We start from the raw sequence: 24,783 nt of genomic DNA on the forward strand, positions 1-24,783 counted from the left end.
AAACCCTTGACCCAGGTTTATAGCCACAGCTAACAGTGCTAGCAACAATCTTTAAATAATAAATATCGGCAAGTAACCCATACTCACTATATAAGACTGTAAAAGATATGGCCCGTCTATATTAACTTTGTGACCAAGTCCTTATTAGCCAGTATTGTCAACTCAGTAACTTTGTTGCTATGTTTAAGTACATACAATGACTCTTGAAAAATAACTAAAGTGGCTAGGGAGAAACCTTTAAACTTTTTATGAGTCAACGAAAGCTTTTGGAGACTGTAGCATGAAATCACACATCATTCCTGCTCATATTCAGAATAACAAGGCACGGAAACCCAAGCTATTAACATTTACAGAATGGAATAATTTTGCCATCATGTGCAGGGTGAATGGCTATAACATTTCGTCACCTTCCTAAAATAATGGCTCAAGTCTTTTTTTTTTTTGTTTATTTTTGCCAAAAGTAATTTTACAACAAAAGAAAATCACCACCATTTTCTTTCAAAAAGAAAAAAAAGAATCAATTTTGGCAAAAATGATGTAGGCCATTGAGTCTTTGAGTTACATTGTCAGCATTTGTGTGACATGCATTGTCCATTCCAGTTTATGCAGAAGTTTAATACTCGTTCTTCAGGAGTAAACCTTTGTTGTCTGTTGTGTTGTATGAGGCCAGGGCTAGTGGTCATTTTCCATTTTCCAACAGTAGTTGGACAAGAAGGAGGCAGGAGGGGGAAGACATGCGCTAAGGGAACTGAGGTCGGGAATCGAACCCAGAACAACCACTACGAGGACTATCACTTCTACCTACAGGGCACCCGCTGTACCTACTGCGCCACGCGACTTTCAACTCTCTGCTTGGTGATGACATCTATATTACTCTGTGTCAGTGAGTCAATGTATACGTTCATTTCCACTGACAAGCAGAGTAAATGTCATCATGTGTGATGTGCGGGAGTGTGCGTGTGTGTGGGGTGGCGGGGTGTGTGTGTTTGAGAGTTGGGGAAGGGTGGTTGCAGTAGATTAGCCAGGTTGGGATGATTGGGTTGAGGATTAGATGGATTCAGGAACAGACACGTCTGTTTACTCCTCAAAGGCGACCTATAATAGGCTGATTGGCAAGGCTGATTACATACACACACACACACACACACACACACGCATGCACACATAAGCAAGCACACATATTCAAAACCTTGCATGATCATTAAGTTGTTGTCTTTATACCCAGCATCTCCTTTCCTAAATTTAGATGTAAAGTCTGCCTCCCCCTTCATCTCAGACACACTTCCCATTAGAATGGAGAGAGCTTGCAATCAGAGACAGTGTGTAACCAAACCCAGCACAGGCAGGTAAGGGGAGCCGCAGTTAGGCAAGTACCCCAAAGGCAGAAGGAGTGCTCTGGTTACCCGGCGCTGTGGAAGCATACATGAGCATTGTCTCTACTCACTTCTATTTATGTGCAGGAGAAAGAGGTGAAGAGCAGAGCTCCAAATGAGGTGAAGAAAAAGAGAAAGGCAGGATTAGATACCTTGCAGGTTAGAGAAAGGCAGAGAGGGAAAAGAAGAGGATGGGAAGAAAAATCGTCAGGGAGCGGCTTAAGATTACAAAGGAGAGCATCATTCATAGCTGGCTTGAGTTGTGATAGACAGCTTATGCTTTTAGACGATTGAAGCGGTCCTCCAGTTTTTTAGGGCCTCTGAGGATGTTCTCCATCCCTGCTTAAACTTGCTTTTCACAATCTAGAAGTCTGAGCTACACAGAAAGGTAAAGCACAGTGTAAAGCTAGTTGATATGATTGATCCAAACATAGTATAGGCAAAGAAGCCAAAGGGGGGAACAGCAACACCCAAGAGAAGTCAAGTCTTGGGGAACCAAATGATTGAGCCTTCGGGGTAAATAACAAGTCATGCAAGAACAGGGGTGAAGCTGTTCAGCTGGAGAGACGAGGGAAAGAGGGATATAGGCTTCACAAGGCGAGCAAAGCAGTCCAGAGCAAAATTAGTCCACAGAGAAAGAGGGGGCTGACACTGGACAGAAGAGAGATCAAGGCTGACTCAAGGCTCTGCTGCCTCTAACCTGATTAGGGAGAACAGGAGCGGTGGAGGAGCTGAGTTCGGAGACCCGATCAGCAGAAAGTACAAGCCAGCAAGAAAAGAAGAAAAAGGAGAAGGAATTACAAGAGGGAGCCTGACGAAAGAAGCCTCTTAAATCTGGGAGCTGGAATTGGAGCCGCAGGAACTGCAGAGGGGAAGCCACAAAACCGCAGTAAGTAAATTAGGAGGCTGCGACTGGAAAAATGTATAATGAAGTCATGGGCGGGGGAAAGAATTTGTGGTTTTCGGAGTGCTTTATGTACTGCACCTTAATGAATTGATTTCCTGCTTTTACAGCGTTTGCATTTCACCATTCACTTTGATGCTTCTCTTATTCTTCACAGCTTAAAAACTTCTCCTCTTTCTTTAGTTTAGTCAGACTTTTTCTTCTGTATCTCCTGTCCCCAGATTTTAACTTCTTATTTCTCTCTCCCAACTCTTGTCACATGTCCTTCCTTACTCTCTGGACTCAACATACCCAAAGGTGAAGATGCCTGCTAACGGAAACCATCCCTTGAAGTTACAGTTTGGTCTTATCAATCATGAGGGTCGTTACCTCACTGCAGAAAACTTTGGTTTCAAGGTAAATAGTGCAAGATAATGAAACTGTTTTGGTGGAGGTATGTCATCTGTAGACATAATGTATTTAAAGGACACCTTTTTGTGTCTCAGCTGAATGCATCAGCTCCAAGCCTAAAGAAGAAGCAGATCTGGACTCTAGAGCAAGACTCCCAGGAGACCCAAGTTGTGTATTTACGCAGTCATCTGGGACGCTACTTGGCTTCTGACAAGGATGGCAAAGTCACCTGCGAGGCAGATGGCCATAACTCCGACTGCCGCTTCCTCATCGTACCGCAGTCAGACGGCCGCTGGGCCCTCCAGTCTGAGCAATACCTCCGCTTCTTCGGTGGCTCTCGGGACTACCTGTCTTGTTTCGCTCAGATAATCACAGATGCTGAGCTTTGGGCAATGCACCTGGCTCTGCATCCGCAAGCCAACCTGCTGTCTGTCGCCCGTAAGCGCTACGCCCACCTCTCTACGGAGGACGGGGAAATCGCAGTGGACAGGAACATTCCATGGGGTGTCGAGGCACTCCTGACTCTCGTCTACCAGGACGGGAAGTACTGCTTAAAGACCTGCGACAGCCGCTTCCTCAGCAGCGATGGAAAGCTGCTTACAGAGAATGGGAGGGCCACAGCCTACACACTGGAGCTGAAGTGTGGGAAGCTTGCCTTTAAAGACTGTGAGGGAAAGTATTTGTCTCCCATGGGCCCCACAGGGACTCTGAGGTCAGGACGATGCTCCAAGCCAGGCAAAGATGAACTGTTTGACTTGGAGGAGAGCCACCCACAAGTGGTTTTGATAGCAGCTAATGGCCGTTATGTCTCCAACAGACAAGGTAAGAAAACACAGACCCATTTCTAAAATAGTTTCCTCTCTAAAATCCTTAGATTCATTGAATCCCTGCTCCAAGGTCATCTTGCTAGTCTTGCAGAAACATTGCACAGACTCCCAACAAGCTGATTGAATGAACAAAGACTGACCTTCAGTGCCTTTGCTGATGGTCATGCTGACCCTTTTGCTGACACATGCTGACCTGCTTACATTCATAATGAAGCCGAAATTGATGATTGGTAAGGGGTGCATGGTAATTATGAGTAATGCACTTTGCACTTATTATGCATAAGTTACAGTGAACAGATGCATCTTTCCATTAAAATAAAACAGATAAGACTGATTCACAGTGTGGGCCTGCGAATGCACCTGCACCAGAGGGGAATGGCGGATTTTGGAATGGGACATCGTCTATGAGACAAAGTAAATGCCCATTGGCTTTACCAACTGCCAACCAGCACTGGCATTAACTGAGAAGGAGTCAGTATGGATGACGTTTGGCCAACTCTTTTATTTAAATAATATTGGAGGGTTTTCCAGCATGATTGACCTTTTCAAGTTCACACCTGAGCATCTCTGTCAGAGTTAAGTCCAGGCATTGGTGATGTCAATCCAAAATTTTCACTTAAAATTTGTTGAGCAACTCAACTAACAACTCTTTAGCTTAAGGATGGGGAAACTTTCTCCTTCAGGATTTTATTGTAAGAAGCAAAATTCATGGCTCCATGAATTATAACAATTTGTCTAGGTTCTGAAGCAGCAACTCAGCCTAAGACCATCACACTACCACCACTACGTTTGACTGTCAGTGTGATGTTCTTTCTCTGAATTGCTTTGTTAGTTTTATGCCACATGTAGGGAATTCATACCTTACAACGCATTTCCATTTTGTCTTGGCAGTCCACTGAAAATTGTCCAGAAAATTCTTGGACAATGTCAAGATGCTTTGTGGCTAATCTGTGATGGGCCTGTGTATTCCTTTTGGTCAACAGTGATTCTTGTTTTGGGGTGTAGTGGTTTTCTTTTTTACATATTTGTTAAAACTGTCACTATGTCGGGACACTATGGTATGAGACAGACAATCTGTGAAAAAAATCAAGCTCATCTTCCTTCTCCCAGTGCTCCCAGTTCTAACTAGAAATGACCAATAACAGTCAGAAGGAGAGTCTTAGCGCTGTTAATCATCCTTGTGGTTGCTGCTCCACACCCCTCACTCCCTGCTCTCTGCTATGCTAAAGCGTCTTCACAACAGCAGAGCCTGCCATGAATGCTAGGCTAGTTAGCAGAGCAATACATGACGGCAGATAAACAGTTTTTCCTTGAACGGTGATTTGTATCACATTGTGCAGTGTGTACACAAGATTGATTGACAGTATTAAGACCGTCACACTTACTCTGATTGGTTGTATTGGTGGGAAGCAGTGTATTTCTTCAGACAGATCATCTGTCTAGTACTCTTGCGACATGTTGACAATTTTAACAAGTAAAAAACATGTCTTTATAAAAGTTTATAAAAGTTACATACTGCAGATTTAAGTGATGCAACTGAGGCCACTCCCGAGAACATTTAGTAGCCTACTGTTCTGTTTTCTCCATTTGTGGATAATGGCTTTTTATTATCCACAAATGGAGAAAGTTGATTCGAATCAACTTTGTAATCCTTAGATTGGGGCATGAAGTGTTGTTGATGGCTTCATGTTGTGTGACAGATTATATTGAAGTGATTTTGTGATTTTACAGTTTGGCAGTAATCAGGCCTGAAGGTGACAAGTAAAACTGGGCATAGCACTCTAAGAAATCTAATTAATTACAGTTAATTTGTGATTTAAGCAACTGAGATTTTGTCATAAAATGGCTTCAACATAATAAGTACATACGTTAATTGTTTTACATCTGTGCTATCTCATATGCTTAAAACACATTTTGTGTGTGTCCCGGTTCATTTAGCTCTCTGCTCTCAGTGATGCGGCTGCCTGTGCCTGTGTTGATATTGAATTATGTCTTTACTCTTCAGTCTTGTGATAGGGGAACTTCAGGCGTTATTTGATCTCAGTGTTAGGCATGACATCACGTCATTGTGCTGATAGACTCCTCGTTGACCCCAAAGTAGTTTCCTCTAAAAACCAAGGTTGAATTTCTTTGATCAGTGTAAAAACCAGAGCAGTTCTAAATTAGAGTGTCACGTTTCATCTAGTTGAGTTACCACAGAGTGACTTGCCTAGAGTTTCAGTCGCCATGGTCAAAGGACCCATTGGTCTGATTTCAGAATGGATTTGGAGGTAGATTAGCATAGACCAATGGCGGTTGTCAGCACATTAGATCATGTCAGCCATCACTAGGCAGATTCTAGTCTGCAGGCTCAAGTTGCTACAACCCCTGGATGCTGTAACTGAATCTCTCCTTACTCATTGTTCCTGGTTAGCAATGGCCGCTCCGAGCAGGAACTAAATTGCTGGAAGTACTGTAAACTGATTACCATTTGGTTTCATATAAAACAAACATTTGGGATACCATGCTATGTACATTTATGCATGCTGATTATTTTTGGCTACATGCTGCTCCTCATCCTGTTTTTGTTTTTTTTACTCTTTTAGCACTCTCTATCCACAAACAAAAGCCTCATATTTTTTTCTGCAGCACTCGCCCACTCACAATCATGCTATCCTGCTGAGACGAGTGGTGAGTTGTTTTGAATTATTGATGAAGTTGGCCCCCGTTCCTGGAGGGCGAGGGGGGGTGGGAGGCGAATCTGCTTTCAGAAACCCAAGCTGCCTCTTACCTGCAGCCAAAACTTCTACCCATGAGTCCGGCTCTAACCCGCTAATCTAACCTGCAAACAGTAAGGCTGATGGGTTTATATGGCTTTTATTATACATTAAGAACTAAATGTGTATAATGAGATTTATACACATTATACACATTTGGAGGACACATTATACACATTATGTCCAAGTTATGGTCAAAATTCCAGTGTTAGTCCAAGAGATTTGTATCCGGCTTTAGCTAGTTTAGCAACAAAGCTAACATTAATGTTTGCTTCTTAAAGGGGCAGTATTGCATAAAATCAACTTTTCTGAGCTTTAAATCATATGATGTTATGCCTTAATCAAAAACATACTTGGAATGTTACCTTGATTCTTTCATGAATGTTTGAGAAATTTTTGTATTTCCCATGGTAACCAATCAGCTGTGTAAAACACCTGGGTGGACCGAGCACCACTTTCAAGATGTAGTTCCTTCTTGGAGCTGCAGCTTCTGAGCTTCCGCTTCTCAGAGTAGCAGTCCTCCACTTAGCTCCTTCAGACTAGCCACAAGCAATTAGCAAACATCTAATGGAACTGTACACCTGCTGAGCTCTCTGTAAGAGTGCTGGTAAAAACATTGTTAAAGGGTGAATAGAGGAGCCATGTTGTGATGTCTTCCTGAAGGCGGAGTTTCATAAAGAACAGGAGTTTTTAAAGGAACAGGGGTCAAATTTCAAGGCTCTAAGTTACAAAGTCAAAGTTCTTATAAGTCATATTTGATAAATCTAGCATTTTTATTACAACTGAAGGTAACATAGCTACTTGATTGTGCTATAAAATGGCACGATGTAACTGGAAAACACATACTGCTCCTTTAACTGAGACAGATGTTACCAATGAATCACACATTTTAGCTGTGGTTGCCAGGGAAGAGGTTCACACCTCAACAGAAATTACTTTAAAAACACCAGTAAATCCATAAAAGTTGATTGAAAATATGATTCTAGATTTGGAAATTTTGAATTTTGCAGCATGCACCCTGGACAGATCATGAAACTTTTGGGTTGATTGTACAAACGTTTTGTGCTTTGATTGATGAATAAAACATAAATTGTAAATAACAAATTATACAGCCTCCTCTTAGCTCTGATTGGTTGATTTTTGTTGGGAGTGAAGCATTTCTTCAGACGGCAATAGTAGCTCAGAGACGAGGTGGACGAGATCAGTCTTTTCACAGATTAACTGTCTCATAACAGTTTTAGCAAATATATAACATAATATTTTTATAAAAGTGACATACTGTAGTACAGAAGTATAAAAGATGATTATTTTATGAATTCAGCGAGTCGGTATGTATTGTATGCAAGGTGTAATGTTTAGTCTCATGATCTTTCACTAGCCAGTCACAACTTTCCTGATAAACATTTCCACAAGAGTCAATGTAAAAATTACTAAAGCCAAGAAACAAGCTCTGTATTTTCCAAAACGACAGACTTTCTCCAACCATACACAAAGCCTAGGACAAAATGTGTTGGAAAAAGTACAAAAATAAACAAAGGAAAGTGTAGTCGTGATGGATGAAAAGCTGGGAGCTCATGGATAATAAGGGACGCAGGGATAGTGGCATCGGCTTACTATTAATAATTGATGTCAGAGCCGACTATCGTTGATGGATTAGTTAGGTCTGCCCCACTTCCAGACTTGTAGGTAGGACAACCTGAGGAAGGGGAGCTAGATCTGGGCTTCGATCAGAAATAAGACACTAGAACCTGTGTGTTATTCAGGAACGCCTGGAAGTTCACTGATCCATTTGTTTCTCTCCTCCTTTGTTTTTCTTGACCATCAAGTGTGTCAAAGATGCTCATCAACAATACCGTCAATAAATAATCATGCCAGCTCGGATTAGAGCACATCCAATCTCCCTTCCCCTCTTTTTCTGGCTTTCTTTTTCCTTCTTCTTCCACCTTTCCTTCCACTGTCGGCTCTTGTCTCATCTGTGAGACAGCATCTATAAGGTCCCAGCTGAGCTCTGACTGAAGATCATTTCTGGGTTGAATTAGTGTGAAATAGACACACGGAATAGGTAGACTAAGCATGACATTGAGCTGGGATGAGAGAGAATGGGAGTGATAGGCCCCCAGGCGTTGCTACGGAGTAGAAGGGCTTAAATTTATGCTTCAGATGCACTTAAGATCAATGATAATTTAACCAGCTGTACGACCTAATGATACCTAGTTTATCAAGTGTGAATAAGATGTGATTAAACCATCTCAGCAGCTCAGTGAGCGTGACATCTCTGTCGCGTATCATCTCCTCTCCTCTACCGGTTTATCTCTGCGGTCGCTTTTCAAATGCCCCAAAAGAATATTTCAAACAAATTGGATTAACACTGCCACGAACGAGCCGCTGAAGGCTGAGTATCTAGTTTAGAGATTTCATACTGACAAAAGTCATCTGCAGCTCCTTTGTCTTTATATTTCACTTGAAAGAAGTCAGACTTTTCCTCTCACCTGTTAAAGTGCTCTTCAGCTTACCAGGGTTTAGAATGCAGATTTAACTCATTTGGATTTAATAACAATCGCACAGCTCTGCCATGTTGTTTGATTATAAACAAGCTAAAGGTTAACACATGATCTGGAACAACAGGGACAAGAACAAGAACAAGAACAAAATTCCCACTGGCCAGGACATTCCATACTTCACAGGAACTATTGGGAAATCCTCACAGGTCAGTCCTACAGCAGAGTTTGTATAATAATGGCTGCACACCAAACAGGGAACGTGTTCTGGCCAGGTAAATGTGTCAAGAACAAACTGCAAGAACTCCCAACCTAGAGCTGCAAGAAGACAATTTAAAGGGGCAGTATTAAGTGTTTTCCAGGCATATAGTGCCATTTTAGAGTACAATCAAGTAGCTATGTTAACTTCAGTTGTTATAAAAATGCTACATATACTAAATATAGCTTAAAAGAAATTTAACTTTTATATTTAATGCCTTAAAATTGGACCTCTGTCTCTTTAAAATCTCCTGCTCTTTCTGAAACTCCGCCTTCAGGAAGTCACATCAAGGCTCCTCTATTAACTCTTTAACCATGTTTTTACCAGCGTTTGCCTGAGAAGTAGCTCCCATAATGCTAATTGCTGCTGCCTAGTCTGAAGGAGCGGAAACTCGGAAACCGCAGCTCAGAGGAAGAAACGTCTGAAGGCGGTGCTAGGTCCACCTAGGCATTTTGCAAAGTTGAATGGTTGCCATGGAGATTAAAGGATTTCTCAAACATGCATGAAAAGAATCAAGGCGACACTCCAGTGGTTATAACATCATGTAAACCTCAAAAAAGTGGATTTTACATAATACTGCCCCTTTAAGAATGAATTCTGAAAGCACAGTGCAGTTATTGTGGAGTATTTTTAAAATTTTACAACACAGCTAGCTGCTACGAGAACTCAGAACAGTAGTACTCAATCAAACTTTCATGAGTTATTGCTTCAAATGTCAAATGTGCCTGTCACTTTTTGACATACAAAAACATTATGACGATGTCTACAACATAAAACTGATCACATAAGTTAATTCAGTTGATTATCCATATATTACAGTCGTGTTTCACAGTTGTTTTGGTGTTAATTCCCATTTAAGCCAGGTCACTCTAATGAAATACAACTGATTTGTAAAGTATATAGTAGAAAGTAAAGCAAAGCACAAACCAGGAAAGGTTAAATCAGTTTTGACAAAGTCTTACAATATGCAAGCCAGCTCTTTGGAACGGCTTTCTGGTAAAACTCTGCTAGGAAGACAGATTGATAAGTGACTGGTAGTATAAGTATTAGGTATTCCATAATCAGGAAGTGAAGTTTCACCCAGCACTGGTTTCCATGGAAGGTCTCCTCACAGACTCGGACCTCGTTTATCTCGAAGATGTCGCAGAAGTGTCTGTTTACCGGGGATTGTTGCGCCCACAGGACCGTGATGAGGTGGACTCTATAGCCTGGGATCTGGGGAAGATGACGTCACAGAATGTGATAACTCTGGTATCGAAAGGGGGAAATGTCAAGAATCTGTCTGAGAAATAAAAAAAAAATAAAAAAAACTTTTTTTTCCTTATTTTTCTTTATTTTAATTCAAACAAGTGAATAGATCATCAAAGCACAGCCAGTTGCTGCTGGAATTTAGAAAAGAAACAGTTCAAACACACAAGTCTCTTCTTCGGACATCATTGGATTTTTACGACGACTTCATTACATTCTGCTATGCAACAACATTGTGTTGGATAATCACTGCAGCAAGGGACTTTTTGTCATAGTCAGCATGTTTAGCTCATTAGTTGTTTTTATTGCTCTCTAAAAAAAGACTGGTTTCCAATACTGATGATTTATTGTGTCTATAGTCAAAGAGTAAATCCAAAGCAAAGTCAACGTCATTCTGATTTGATCATGTTATACTGATTTCATGTTGCCTTTTTCTATCTTCAGTTATTGTGTTTTCGTGATTTCATATTTTGTGTCTCGGTTTTTATTTAATCTTGTATTGTTTCCTAATCCTCGGGGCTGAGCTGACCACTGCTGTGCAGCACTTTGGTGGAGCTTCTGCTTGTTTAAACTGTTCTAGAAATAAAGAATTTAAACTTTGCCTAACTTCAAATTCTTTTGAAGGTAAGCAAAAGCAACTGACTGCAAATTAGTTTGTTCGTTTTTTTTATGTGTGACATCATCTTTCTAATGTTTGATCAGCTGTAGTTTTATTACCATATGGTTTAGGATTGGTTGCCAATTATTTGCTACATTTGGCCCATACAATCCTCTGCTCATTTCCTGTTTTTGTCTTTATTCCTTTTTTTTGTAAGGAAGGAGCGGGGATTGCTCTAAAGCTGATTATATCTGAGCCCCGCTGTGAAGAAAGCAGACAGCCAGAGCTCCGGGCGGGGTAATGGCTCGGGACGGGGCTTTAGGGAGTCAGGGGTATGGAGGGAGATGCAGGGGGAAGGAGGAGGGAACAGGTACGGCTAACAAGAACAGGAAGAGATAAGAGGCACGGAGATTAGCGTTGTTAAAGGATTAAGAAAATGTTTGGGGGATATTTTGAGATGCATCTAATTAAGGATTTGGCCCTCTGCAATCTGGTGGTGCGGCAAGCATTTATCCCAACCGAAGCAACAACCTGTTTGAGATGTTGGTTATCCTTACGGCTAAAACACATGCCATGTGAAACACAGTTTTGAAATGTTTAAGAGTAACCGGTAGAGCTGGTAGAAGAGCAGGTCTGATGGTAAAGCTTCACGTTTCCTCCCTCACCAGGATGTCACACCCTGGATGGAAGGGTGTCAGCGTTTGTTTGTCGGAAACATCTGTGTTTATCTTCGATGTATAAGCAACGGAAAGGCAAAAAATAATTGCTTTCCAAGAGATTTGCTGAAAATATTTCAAAGGTGTGACTTTTCATCAGGTGTAAATAACAGAGGGACTGATGTTTGTAATTGCTGCTACGCGCCAACAAGAAACCTGCAATCAAGTCAGGCTTATTTCTCCTGCACTGGCTCTTTTATTGTATTTACTTTCCATGTTTTTAATATTACCTCAGAAGTAGCTCATCATTTCTTTCTTTCTGACTATACTGAAAGTACCAACTGGCTTAGGTTATATTCTGTTTCAGACCTGAGGTTCAGTCCAAAACCTAAAGCTGCAATCGGTGTGTTTTTTTCTGTAAAGTTATTTTCTCATAATTCTTTCCCTGAACACCTTTTGTACATTTCTACAACCTTTATTCCCAGTTGCAACTTTGGCTAACCTCAGAGAGCATGAACCCTTTTTTGTTGTTTCTGTCCAACCAGAGCTAAGCTAGCACGTAGCTGCTTGAAAATGAACAAATTTGGAGTTTAGGTTATTTATGAGCTAGTATGTTTAAATTTTGAGCCTTGTAAAGTTCAAGAACATCCACAACAGGTTTTCTATGGGGTTAGAATCCCCAAGCCCATTCCAAAGAAAAATAAAGCTTTAAAATACTAGTTACTAATACTAATAGAAGTTGAATTTGGGTTTTAGACAATGAAAGCAGAGCACCCGAGATGAGTACGTCTAGGTTTTAAGTTATAAATTAGCTTATTTTTGCTAATTGTTATGTTGCTAACTAATAATGGTAATACCAGATGACAATAAGGCATTTCTCTCCATGTTGTATTCATGTAACATATTCAAAACAGAAGTTGTACTTACTATCTGTCTCTGGGTTAATCTAATACGAACCACTAGAAGCGCTAATAAATAGTTTGTACCTGCAGCTTTTTTTTCTTCTATTTTATCGTCGAGTTAACGGCGACATGCGTCTTTCCTGTGGCCCTCCCAGGAGTAAGCTTGGCCGCTAATCAAGAAGACGAAACTGACACGGAGACGTTTCAGATGGAGATCGACAGGGACACCAAGATGTGCACCTTCCGCACCAGCCAAGGTTTCTACTGGGCCCTGGTGGCTCACGGCGGCGTCCAGAGCACCGCCACACAAGTGTGAGTGAACGGCCGCGTGAGGCGTTCAAATGGAGTCTCGATAGAACCGCATAGGTTTTATTTTACACTATTATTAGATGTGAGTGGGCGGGAAACACTAAAACATAGTTTCTGAGCAATTCATTATTTCTTATGTTAAAAATAAAGTCAGTTGGGGTTTTTACCTTAAGGTGAGGAAATGCAATGACTGATGCTTTCATTATAAACTTGGCATATAATCCTAAATTCATTTCTGCCGAAAAATTTACTTAGGAAATTTTGAAGGGGGTGGGGGGATCGTGAGCTTGAAAAGTTGAAAATCTGAGAGAGAAAAAAAAACACCAATATTTTGAGATTAAATGCAAAAATTTTCTAGAAAAAACTTGTGGAGCTCAGAAATGTCTTGTTTTTTTTTTCAGAAAATTTCTGACATTAATCCCACAGTTTATGAGTTTTTCTAGCAACCTCATTTTTTCCTATCTATAGTGACCCTAATATGTTGTCGTATGTAACTGTTTTTTTTACTATGAGAAATAATTAGAGGGATGTTTGTTTTTTTTTGCCCACAGATCTGCAAACACCATGTTTTCAGTGGAATGGCTCAGCCACAAGGTGGCGATAAAAGCAAGTAATGGCAAATACATCTGCACCAAGAAGAATGGCCAGTTACTGGCAGTCAGTGACACCATAGGTGACTACTGCTCTCTTTCCTGCCGGATCTCCTTATCTCTAACCCTCGTTGAGCCGACTTGTTTGGTTTTTTTCCTCCAGGTGAGGATGAGCAGCTCACTCTGAAACTGATCAACCGGCCCATGCTGATCCTGAGAGGGGACAACGGCTTCATCTGCCACCACAGGAACTCCAACACCCTGGACGCCAGCAGATCAGTCTACGACATCTTCACCCTGCAGTACAGCAGTGGAGCCTATCACATTAAAGGTCAAGTCCAGTTTAATACCATAACACATTCAGCAACAAAACAATGCAGAGTGCTTTACATTGTTAAGACATCTTACAGTCATCAATTATGAAACAAGAAATAAGCATTATATTTTGTACATTTATTACTAATCAGAAGTGTCTCTAAACAGGTTGGGTTTTCTGCCTGGATTTTACAGGAACTCAGTGTTTTGGCTGTTTTTGCAGTTTTCTGGAAGTTTGTTCCAGAGTAAGTGTAGCTTAAAAAACTGAATGTTGCAAATCTCCCCCACTCAGCTCCTTCAGACTAGCCGGCAGCAATTAGCAAAGAGTAAACATCTGGTTAAATTGCATCAGCTGAGCTCATTATAAGAGCTACTTCTCAGTGTAATGCTGGTGAAACGTTGTTAAAGGGTTAATAGAGGAGCCATGTTATGACGACTTCCTGAAGGTGGTTTCAGAAAGAGCAGGAGTTTTTAAAGAGACAGAGGTTCAATTTCGAAGTGATAAATTACAAAGTAAAAATTCTTTGTTTGTGATTTTTGTGATTTTTAACTCACAAATCATGTAGCCCAGGGCTCCAGTTTCAACAAGTTAAATTACGAAGTAAAAATTCTTTTAAGTCATATACAGTATAGCATTTTAATAACGACTGAAGGTGAAATTGTTACTTGACAGTACTACAAAATGGCACTCTGTGCCTGGAAAACACATAGTACTGGCCCTTAAAGCTCCCACACAGCAGGTCACCAGTCTGCCCCTCACTGGTTCCTCTGTGCCGTTGCAGGTGTGGACGGGCGGTTCTGGTATGTGAACAGCGGCGGGCTGGTGTGTGCAGACGGCGAGGCTCCGGAGGATTTCACCCTGGAGCTCCTGGAGCGCGGCCGCCTCGCCATCAGAGGGAAAAACGGAAAATACCTACGCGGAGACCAGGGAGGGACGCTGAAGGGAGACGGACTGAGCCTCAGCAGCTCGGCTCTGTGGGAGTTCTAGAGCGAACCAATATGAGACCCAACTGTTCTGCCAGGCTCGGAGATTCACTGAGGAGAGAAGTCTCTAAAGTTTCCTGGTGCTGAAGAAGGGATGGATATTCAGCTGAAGAAGAGCTGGAGGAAAGACCATGCAGTATGATCAGCCAACAGAAGTATTTTCAAGATCTGTAGCCTCAAAATTAGCCTGAATAAACATTAGTTTGGTGTTTTTCTTTGAGATTGTTTTCCAGTAGATACTTGATGCAAGAAGAAATTCATGTCTGAAACTGTAGAAATAAAGGCATTCAGTCATAAGTTGAAATTTTCTCTTGTTTGCCTTCACTTAATGCTATTAAAATCAGGCGCTGACAGATGTAGAAGTTAATCATGGGTACAAAATAAATAAACTAATTTAGGGATTAAGTGATGTATTTCAGGCTGTTATGATCATAACAAACTCCAATGTTTTTTTTTTTTCAGAAAAGGAATCTATGAATGCAAGAGCTTCTGTAATTTCAAGTTTCAAAAAAATTGTTGCTGAGAAAGCCCACTTATTGTATCCAACAGCAAGCTTCCAGGAGAACTTTGAATATTTGATCACCCTACTTAGTGGAAATGGTAGTTCACATTTAAATCGGTTTGCTTCCTGGCAAAGAACCAGCTTTTAAATCCAGTTCATCCATTTTTGATAAGGCTGAGGTTTGGGCCATATTAATAACCTGCTGTCCATTCCACATGCATTTATAGGCTTTTATTTCACAGTGAAGTTAAAGAATTTGAAGTGATCCTCCTTTATCATACCACCCAAATTCTGATCTGATTACAGAAAGTCCAGGACAAATTTACGATTGTGGAATTTAAAATGTATCACTGGCCAAGTTTCCATTACAAATGCTCGCAAAACTTTGTCAATAGTCCACTAATATAAAAAAAACACAATTTTGCTATTTTCGTTTCCATTGAATATGAAACGTAATTCAAATCAGACGTGATTATCCTCCTGCCACTTCCTGTCTTCTTTGTGGTTTGCGCCAGTGGTAACCATAGTAACATTTGGTTGTGTGTCATGTGACTTGTGTGACGCAATAAAAAGTGTCTCCATTTAAGTTTGGCGAAATAAATCAATTCAATGCGGCCAAAAGAAAACCCAACCTCATCCTGTCGCCAAAGCGTTTTAATCAAATTTATGTTTGAAATGTCAAATTACGCAACCTCACTGAGACACAGAGCGATTCACTTTCAACAGATAACCAGGTTCTATTCATGTTCTCCTTTTGCTGCTCAGTTAACCTGGAAGCTTCATGTTTCTGTTCTCAACACATTTATGGTGTAGACCCGTCAGCGATCGGAACCAAACCTTCCCTCAGAGGAAGAATCATCTCATCTGCCCACTTCCTCCAGTTCCAAGAGACTACAGATCAATCAACCACATGTAAATTAGACGGGATTTATTCCTTTCTCTTCACAATATAGAACAAAGAAAGAGAGTTTGATCACCAAGTCCCACAAAACTCAGCTGACGTTTAAAACTTAACAAAAACAATTCAAACTAGACTGTAAATAAGCCATGCTAAAAACCATGAAAGTGGAGTTCATAAAAATGTATTTAATGTAGATTGCTTTACAAAACCACTCTGTGCTTTTCCCCGTTTTTTTTTTTTTGTTTGTTTTTTTTTTTACTTAAGCTTTAGTTTATATGAAACCCCAACAGAAAGTAAGACATAACTGAAGAGGAAGGAAAAATAAGCATTGGCTTTTTATGTTTTGTTTTTACCAAATCTTCTGTGGCATTCAGATTCAGTTTCCTTTACTCTGATACCCCTAAATAAAATCAGTGGAAGAGGAAAACCTGCTGAAGGCTGCAGAGGAGACGAGACTTGGGTGGAGGTTCAGCTTCCAATAGGCCGACCAGACATTCACTCAGAGACGGAACGATCAAAGCATATTCAGGTGTTGGAATGGCCTAGTCAACGACCAGACTTAAATTAATTTGCCAAGACTTGGAAATCTTACTTTATAGCAAAAAAGAGGAGAAAAGTTTCCATCTCTAGGTGTAAAAAGCTGGTAGAAAAATACAAAGGCACACCACACTTTTCAGTCTTTTCTTATTAATAATAATAATAATAATAATAATAATAATAATGATAAAAACAGAAATCAGCTTCTCATTTTTCTTCCAGATTATGCTTCACCTTGTGTTGACATGACACCTAAAATCCAATAAAATATATTGCCTCTGTGGTTCTAAAAGCCAAAGCAGTTCAAAGGGTAGGAATACTTTGTGATCCGAACTTTACAGCCAGGCCCCGAATCCTCTGGTGTCTGAGAGGAACTGCAGCATGAGAAGATAATTAGGCAGCTTCATCATCCTCATCCTCAGGTTCTAGAAGGTAGCGCGGGGTCGAAGGTCGGTTGAGTGGGTGTCAGAGGATGAGCAGAGGGCCGTCTCTGAGTTGCTGGTAAACACGCAGGAGGAGCGGCGGCGTCTGCCCAGAGGATACGCCCACACTGCTGGCCTCCCAGACCTGACCTCGCTGCTCCTGACGGCGCAAGAAAGAGAAAGAGATAGAGAGAGAGAGAGACAGAGAGAGAGAGAGAGACCACGCCATTGGTCGCTTTCTGGACATCTCAGGTTTAAGCGTCATACACGTCTCTTGTGTTCTACACAGGATTGAGAATAAAACCCAGTGTTACCTCAGCTTGCTGTAGCGCTAGCCTCAGATCTGCAGTGGGAACCACTCTGGAGGAACCGGCCTTCTGCAGCAGAGTCTGTGTGAGAGAACAGAGCCGTTTGTTCCAAACAGACACAAACAAGGTCAAAATTTGAAAATGCAGGATAGCAAATATGTTAAATCAGAGGTTCCTAAATTTGTCCATGCCATGGCCTCCCAAACACATTAACCTTTAGCTGCTGACCCCCTCTGCAATCCACAGACAATGCTACGAAGTATGTAAAGAAATGCTGAACTTTACTTGACTTTTTTAGAGGTTGTTATGCTTTAGAAATATAATGGTAAAAGTAAATCTTATTTTTTGTACTTTATTTAGGAGAAAAAAAAATTAGAAATTTGTTTTGTTTTTCAGTTGTTTCTATGTTAATATGTCACCTAAAAACAGTCTTTCATTCACTGTTTCATAATTATTACATTCGTGTAGCGTACATGCTGCCTCATGCCTTCTGATTTTATTTGGCAGTGAGTTCTGTGGTTGAAAATGTTTTCATCAGGTATTTACATTATGCCTATTAATCTGATGTTGTTCATCTTATCCACCAATCCCCTCTTGCGGTAAGAAGATATGTAATATTTTATACTAATCACATTAAATTGGATTTAACCTCCACAGTTCTTGTGGGTTTTCTTGTCAGAAACTTTTCCATTTCTAGCCTCAGAGCAGCTTGATGAATTTGACTGGCAGCCAATCAGAAAGATGATAATTTCAAATTATTTTTTTTTCTGAATTTCTGCTCTGTGGGACAATAAAGGTTGTTTCTATCTTCTATCTCCATATTCAATGTTATTTTAACTTATACTTTATAGCAATGATTGATAAACAGATTACATTTATATTTATACATATATCTGTGGAAAGACTTAAATATTGCTGTTCACATACAACCTCATGTGGAACACAAGGTAGTTCCACAATGTAATACCTCAGTGAGAGAAATAAAAATAAACTCCACACTTTTCAGATTTTTATCTGTAAAAAATATTGAAAAACATTTTCATGGAGGATAAGTTTCACTTTTGTTGATAACTGACACTGAGGAGCATGTTTAACTGTGAGTTAAGATGGGAATCCAAAGACACAAAAACAAACAATCACACAGAATTAAGGATATTGGAGCCGATCGATTGATTAGTGTCTGAATCCTCCACAGGTGATTCTTCCACAAATAACTTGGAGTTACGTTCAACATAACACTGTGGTAAGGTTTATGAAAAACAAGATTTTAGTCCATCTCAACACATTTGGGCGTGACTGTTTGTTGACTCCGGTTGTGTTAAATAGGAGCTGGAACACTTTTATCTGCTTCCTGTCGTCTCCTACCAGGTTAAAGGGAGGAGACAACAGCTAAGCTTAAAGTCGTCCTTAACAAGTTCTAGAAAACTCTGACTGGCAGATTTTGAGTAAAAATTTGAGAATAACCTGTAAGCTCCTCTGAGGTTGCTGGTACGTTTAAGAGCGCAGGGTGTGTACCTGAATGCGACGCATCACGGCGTGGTGCAGGCCGCACACGGCCGCAACTGACGAGCTCTTCACCTGAACCTCCACGGTGACCAGGGGTTTCGTCTTCTCCTCTACGTTTACCTGCAGACCAGAAGACGGACGCTCAGGTTACACCAGAAAACGCCAGTCAGAGTAACCGGGTCTCTCCAGTAGAGGGTTCACCTCTTCAGCAGTCAGTTTGACTGTGGCGTTATCCGGTGCACTGCCACAGATCACCGAACTGCTCCCGTCAGTCTTGATTCCTTTGCGCTCCATCTTCACTCCACCACAACCTTCAGACAACAGCCACTCAAGCAAAGAGACACGGGGGCTCCCAGGGGCCAACCCCAAAGCGTCCCTCAGTAACTCTGATGACACACGGACTCTAGCAGAATACTCCTCCGGTCTGGACGCCTGGCCTCCTCCTCTGCACCGGAGCTGCCGTGAGCTTATAAAACCCTGGAGGAGGTCTGCCGGGCTGCTGCTGGACCGGGCCGGAGCCGGCGGGTCGCTGAGCCGCAGGGCGTCCAGCCAGTCCACCGTCAGGGTGTTTAAGGGCAAACTGAAACAGGCGCTCTGCAAGTCCAGAGGGGCCGTCGCCTCCTCCTGTCCCAGAAACCTCCAGAGTGAGAACAGGAGCGAGAAGGTCACGGTAACGGGGAAGGAGGCGTCGCCCGCCGCCGCAACCGGCAGAGACACCTCCACCGACTCCTCCGGGCCGAGACCGCTGAACGGGAAGGAGTAGTTCACAGACGAGGCTTCCCCTCCTGCTTCTAGAGGACAGGACAGAGGAAGGACAGTGACGCTCAGCGTCCAGCCCCGCTCCAGGATGAAAGGACTCAAGTTCTCCAGGACGCATGTCAGGTTCAGGGAGTCTCTCTGAAGCAGTCTGCTCCACCGTACCGAACCACGACATCTGACCGGCTTCAAGTCAGACTCTGAACGGTTCGACAGCAGGAAGCTGATGTTCATCACCTGATTCAGCTGCTTCAGGATCTGATTCTTAGATCTGATGATGGTTTTCAGCACTGATGCTCTGAAGGAAAACAGGATGAAACCACTTTAGGTTTGGGAAAGTTGGGACACAAAGTAAAAGATCCTGAAGATACGATTTAAAATATCATTAGAGGGCTATTTAGTTAACAAACTTGGAAAGAGTTTCATTTTCACCCAGTAGCTATGTTTCCATTACAATTGTGCGCAAATCTTTGTCTATATTTTGCTAAAAACCACAATTAAATAAGAAATTAAATTAAAATCACACGTGAATCAGCTGTTCATGCGATAAGAAAATAAAAATTATGGCCGTGATGGATGTAAACAGCTACATTAGATGTATTCATAATTCAGCCATGGTGTTAGCGCTCATTATCTATCAGCCAATCAGAGGAGACGTCGGCGTCTTGTTCAGCTGTTGGAGTGACCAGCTCCCTCATAAGGGAGCGGCTACATATGCGACGGAATTATAATCGGCCATTTTACATTAGAGCTGGGGATTCAACATGTTGGAATTACACACAACTTTTTATGAATTGTGATGTTGTAAGAGGAATGAGCCAGCTGCACATAGTCCAAAAACAAAAAAACAAAACAAAACAAAAAAACCCAATAAATGAAATAAACGTCTCCATTGCAGTTTTAAGAAATACATCTTTTTTGCTACGGTTGAAAAACCACCCCATCCTAGCACAAAAACTTTTTATCAAAAAAAGTGAGTTTTTTTCTGAACGTGGTCCCATTAAGCAAATTTATTTTCCTAATTTCAATTTGCGCAGTTTTACTGTAAACGGAAACACAGCTGGTTGAACTCATCTCTGGTTTCACTCATGAATCTAAAACAAACGGACGTCCTTCGGTTGGTGCACCTTTCACAAATGTCCCCAATGGCAGACAGGATGTCCCCGACGCTGCGTCCAACCTGGGAGGAGGGACGCTTGGACAAACTGTCCTCCTGTGTCCTAACAGGGAGACGGATGGACTGCAGCCGCCCTCTGACCGACAGGCTGAGCAGCTGAACTTCACCTGGGGGTGAAGGTCACACATTACCAACCCACGACCTTCAGGACGTCACACAGAACGGTTCAAAGGTTAAATACGATTAAAGACTCTAAAGAACTTAAGATAAAGGCTTCCGAACCAGTCACTTTATTACTATAACAGAAGGTAGTGAATGATTGAAAAGAGGAAGGGTATGAGTCTACAAGTTATTATAAATTAAAATCTACCAGTTTTGCAGGTTTAGAAAGTAAAATTCTTTCTAATTCTTCAATGCAAAGAACTAAAGCTCAGCCAAGGTTAGATGGAGAACATATGAACTATAGATGTAACTTTAACTGAAATTCACAAGACGAGACTAAATGACACAAGGTACGAAGTTCCCAATCACATTTTAACATCACTTTTGAAATTTTGAAATTTAGATCAAATTTATGCTGCAAAACGGCCTGTATCTGATTTATATTTTATCAACTACACACAGTCTGCAGTACATTTACCATTGCCTAGTTGCTGTTGATAGTTGAAGCATATTATACTGCAACTTCATCAGGAGAAGTCAACATGTTGGCAACTGGTTATTACTGATGAGACAGGACAGCAACTAATGATTATTTTGACAATTTATTAGTTAATCAGATAAAAAAGTTGACATATTTTGAAGATTTAAACTTAAACTAAGCAGATTTTCATTGGGGCCCCCATAGCAACACGTTAACACCAGATTCTTCCTTCCTAACCAACATACCAACTATCATTCGCATTATTTGCAATAAGCTGACATCATACTGATGTTATCATGGCTGTTGATTTTAATCTTACAGGAGTAGCAAACTAAAAAGCAATAAATATCGTTTTTTTGTGGTATTTAAGTGTGACATATTATTTAAATTATATGAAAGTAATATCAGCTAATAAACGCTACATTAAACAAGTTTGATATCTTATATTTTCCCAACAGAGGCAGCAGCCAACAGCAAGAAGAACTCTACCTATTACATGTGTAATAACTATAAAAATGATATATAAATCATTTTCCATGTGAAACAGCATTTAGTTTGAATTACTCAATGCTATTTTATATATACAAGTTTTATTTATCATGCTAGCTTGGTGCTTTTGGGGCCTCCTGGTGGTGTGGAGGGCCATAAGCAGCCGCTTGACTCACATCATGTCCAAGTCATTTTTTTGCCAGAAGTCTATTTTTTTTTCCCCTGAATCATCTTTTGACAAAAAATAGATGGTGATTTTTTTTTTTTCAAAAATCACTTTTTGCAAAAATACAAAATAAAAATAAAAATAAAAGACTAAGGACATTTTTAGGAGGTTGATGATATGTCTTGGGCCTGCTCTGCGTGAAACACATTCAATTCTGCGCTGGAAATGTGACAAAACATTCAGGGGGTGTGAATATTTTTGCATGGTACCATGTGAGGTGTTATCCATTCACCTGCAGAGCTGTATGTAGGCTGGTGCAAAGCCACGACTCCGCTCACATTTAAACTGATGGGTGTGAGGAAGGCAGCAGGGTTGGACCGGGACGCCTCGTCCTCCTTGTCTCCCTGTCTTCCTGCTGTTCCAGAAGAACCGTCCCACAGATCCACCATCAGCAGGTCTGACCCGGTGCTGTAGTAAACACGGCTCTGATCCATACAGGCGCACTCCACAGGACCTGGAACGCACCCCAGGGTAAACCTGGTGCCGCCGCCTCCCTCCAATCCGGCCCTGCCAGCCCTGATCAGAACGGCTCTGCCTTGTTTGCCCAGAGCTATCAAGCACCCTGCGCAACCTGCATCGGTTTCCATGACAGCAGATGCTCCGACAAACACAACCGACTGCTCGAGGCTGTGGAGGATCCGGAGCCTGGATCCCGGAATGCGCAGAGGGAGGAAGGACAAGCGTCCGTCTGGCAGGCCACAGAGCACGACCGGCGATTTGGAGAGCGCCGCTTCTGCCCCAAACAGACGCCTGAAGAGGAGAGGCTGGAGGGGATAGTGGGAACGAGGCGGATGAGGAGGGGAGGAGGCGGGCATCAAGTTGCCAGGATACACACACACCAGCACACATCTGGATTCTGTGTCGCTTTGAACTTTAGGCGAGACCAGCGGCAGAGAGAAGGAGGCGAGCAGGTCGCAGGGGTCGGACTGGGACGTCCGCTGGATTTGATACAGAGTCAGTGACCAGGACGCGTCGGTCCGGCAAAGGGTCAGGAGCACAGAACCAACAACCAGGAGGGACGACACTCTGTCGGCGACGGCAACGAGACACTCAGTAGAGATCTTCAACTCAGTGGGACCAGAACCTGCATCATGGGAGAAACTTTGATCCCCAAACAGATGAAAGGTCAAATCAGATTTACAGACATTAGAGGCGCAACAACAGCAGTTTTCTAGCCGATCACCCATCCTCAAAATGCCAGAGGATTCCCCCAGTGTCTTATAAGCCTGGCGGGCCACCAGGCCTTACCTCCTGCTGGTGGACTCCCTAGCGGCCCCTAAAACTAGCAGGGATACGCAGATTTTCGGGGGAAATCTTGATTGGCCTGATATCCGATTTTGACCAATTCCAATTTTTTTGTCTGAAAGTTAGACTTCTGTGTGAACAGTTTACAACTAATTATGATGCATATCTGACATCAAGACATAAAAGCTGGATAAAATGCACATTATAGTTCAGACTGCAGATGCTTTGAAAACATATCCAATACATATCCAAAATAGTTTCTCATGTGTTTCAGATTGGATTTTTTGCGGGTGAAAAGATCGGAATTGGACCGTTCAGATGGGGATGGGTCAAAAATTGACAAAAGAATAAATAAAAAAATCAGATTTGGGTTGCATTTGCCTGATGAGTGAACATAGTTTATGCTACTGAGTGACAGTAAGTGATTTGTACCTGGGTACCAGCAGCTGGACATTGACGCAGTAAACTCCACTCCAGCATGCCACAAACAGGAGCTGCTCATCATGGCTGACAACAACATCCCTCACAGCAGCAGGCATCTGAAGAACCGCCTGCAACACAGCAACCAAACAGGAAGTAAGAGGAAGGAGTTGTGTTTTCATCAGCTATAATGAAAACACAACATTAGAATATTAAGTAAGACCAATAAAAACACACTTTTAATATATTATGGGAAATGTATTAATGTCCCATAATGTAATGACCGCTGCCTTGTCTGCTGATCCAGCAGACATGCACACCCCCCACAGAGGGCAAGCTAAAGAAGCAGGCTGGTCACTGTGCTGTGTTGATGAAAAGTTGACATACTTTTCAGTGGTTGACATTTCTGTTTTTAGAATTTATTTTTATTGGTCTTATGTAATATTAGAATTTTCTAAGAAACGTAATTGTGTTTTTTCATTAGCATCGAAATGATCAAATGCTTATTTCAACAGTTTGTGTGAAATGAATCTATATAGCATATGAAGGACCTTAGGAACTGAATTACAGAAACAGAAACTTTCTAGCTTGCATCTGTGAATTAATCACTTCAAGCATAAACCTGCTTACCCTGAGTGTTTTCTCCTGCGCAGTGAAGACATAAACCTCCTCACCACCAGTACAGATGAAAACATCCGTCCCAGTTCCACACTTGACCAGCGGTGTTCCAGATTTTCCTAAAAGGCCGAACTCAGCCCAAGACTCAGCAGCACACCGTCCTTCCATCATGACTACAAAGTTTCATCAAGGCGACACGTTTCCTACACATCTAGTTTATCAGCAGGGTTAGTGGCGAAGAGCTGCAAGTCAACTTTGTTACCAGCTGTTGACAAGAGAAAAACGTCAGAAGTCCCGCGCCTCGTTATTTTAACCAATGACAGTCATGAACTACATTACCCATGATCATTAGACGGAAACGCTATGGAAAAAAAAGACCGAGGGTTTTTCTCTTTTTTCCGCCCTCTCCTCTTGTTTTACTGAAGTTAGAGCTCTAGAGCGAGTAGGCTAAAAAGTATTTTCATTAAGCAGAGAAACAATAAAT

At 41.6% G+C, this 24,783-nt stretch overlaps 2 protein-coding genes across 3 annotated transcripts; one reads left to right on the forward strand and one right to left on the reverse strand.

The window, feature by feature from the left end:
* Positions 1-798: 798 nt before the first annotated feature.
* On the forward strand, positions 799-16,297 carry fscn2b (fascin actin-bundling protein 2b, retinal). The gene is made up of 7 exons (XM_007559340.2): positions 799-2,262; positions 2,575-2,673; positions 2,763-3,489; positions 12,567-12,723; positions 13,272-13,393; positions 13,474-13,641; positions 14,408-16,297. The coding sequence occupies exons 2-7, from the start codon at positions 2,581-2,583 to the stop codon at positions 14,611-14,613; spliced, it is 1,473 nt and encodes a 490-aa protein (XP_007559402.1). The 5' UTR covers positions 799-2,262; positions 2,575-2,580; the 3' UTR covers positions 14,614-16,297.
* Positions 16,276-24,783, reverse strand: faap100 (FA core complex associated protein 100). 2 transcript variants are annotated; one of them, XM_016675066.1, is made up of 8 exons: positions 24,312-24,783; positions 23,694-23,812; positions 22,249-23,042; positions 20,669-20,825; positions 18,987-19,839; positions 18,795-18,905; positions 17,286-17,360; positions 16,276-17,131 (listed from the first exon to the last, which is right to left on the reverse strand). In XM_016675066.1, the coding sequence occupies exons 1-8, from the start codon at positions 24,468-24,470 to the stop codon at positions 17,015-17,017; spliced, it is 2,385 nt and encodes a 794-aa protein (XP_016530552.1). In that variant the 5' UTR covers positions 24,471-24,783; the 3' UTR covers positions 16,276-17,014. The 2 variants fall into 2 exon arrangements, with proteins under 2 accessions (XP_016530552.1, XP_007559413.1); XM_007559351.2 differs by having other exon boundaries at positions 22,249-23,117.

The sequence above is a fragment of the Poecilia formosa genome, unplaced genomic scaffold (genome assembly GCF_000485575.1).
Source record: "Poecilia formosa unplaced genomic scaffold, Poecilia_formosa-5.1.2 Scaffold4, whole genome shotgun sequence".
NCBI classification, from domain to species: Eukaryota; Metazoa; Chordata; class Actinopteri; order Cyprinodontiformes; family Poeciliidae; genus Poecilia; species Poecilia formosa.

What these genes read in the sequence shown, in the direction of transcription:
- fscn2b (XM_007559340.2), top strand. Translation starts at nt 2,581, where the DNA reads ATGCCTGCTAACGGAAACCATCCCTTGAAGTTACAGTTTGGTCTTATC. An exon ending in CAGAGCACCGCCACACAAGT is followed by an intron (nt 12,724 to 13,271) that starts GTGAGTGAACGG and finishes TTTTGCCCACAG; the next exon opens with ATCTGCAAACACCATGTTTT. An exon ending in TGGAGCCTATCACATTAAAG is followed by an intron (nt 13,642 to 14,407) that starts GTCAAGTCCAGT and finishes GTGCCGTTGCAG; the next exon opens with GTGTGGACGGGCGGTTCTGG.
- faap100 (XM_007559351.2), bottom strand. Translation starts at nt 24,470, where the DNA reads ATGATGGAAGGACGGTGTGCTGCTGAGTCTTGGGCTGAGTTCGGCCTT. An exon ending in GCCTACATACAGCTCTGCAG is followed by an intron (nt 20,826 to 22,248) that starts GTGAATGGATAA and finishes CTTCACCCCCAG; the next exon opens with GTGAAGTTCAGCTGCTCAGC. An exon ending in TCAAACTGACTGCTGAAGAG is followed by an intron (nt 18,906 to 18,986) that starts GTGAACCCTCTA and finishes TCTGGTCTGCAG; the next exon opens with GTAAACGTAGAGGAGAAGAC.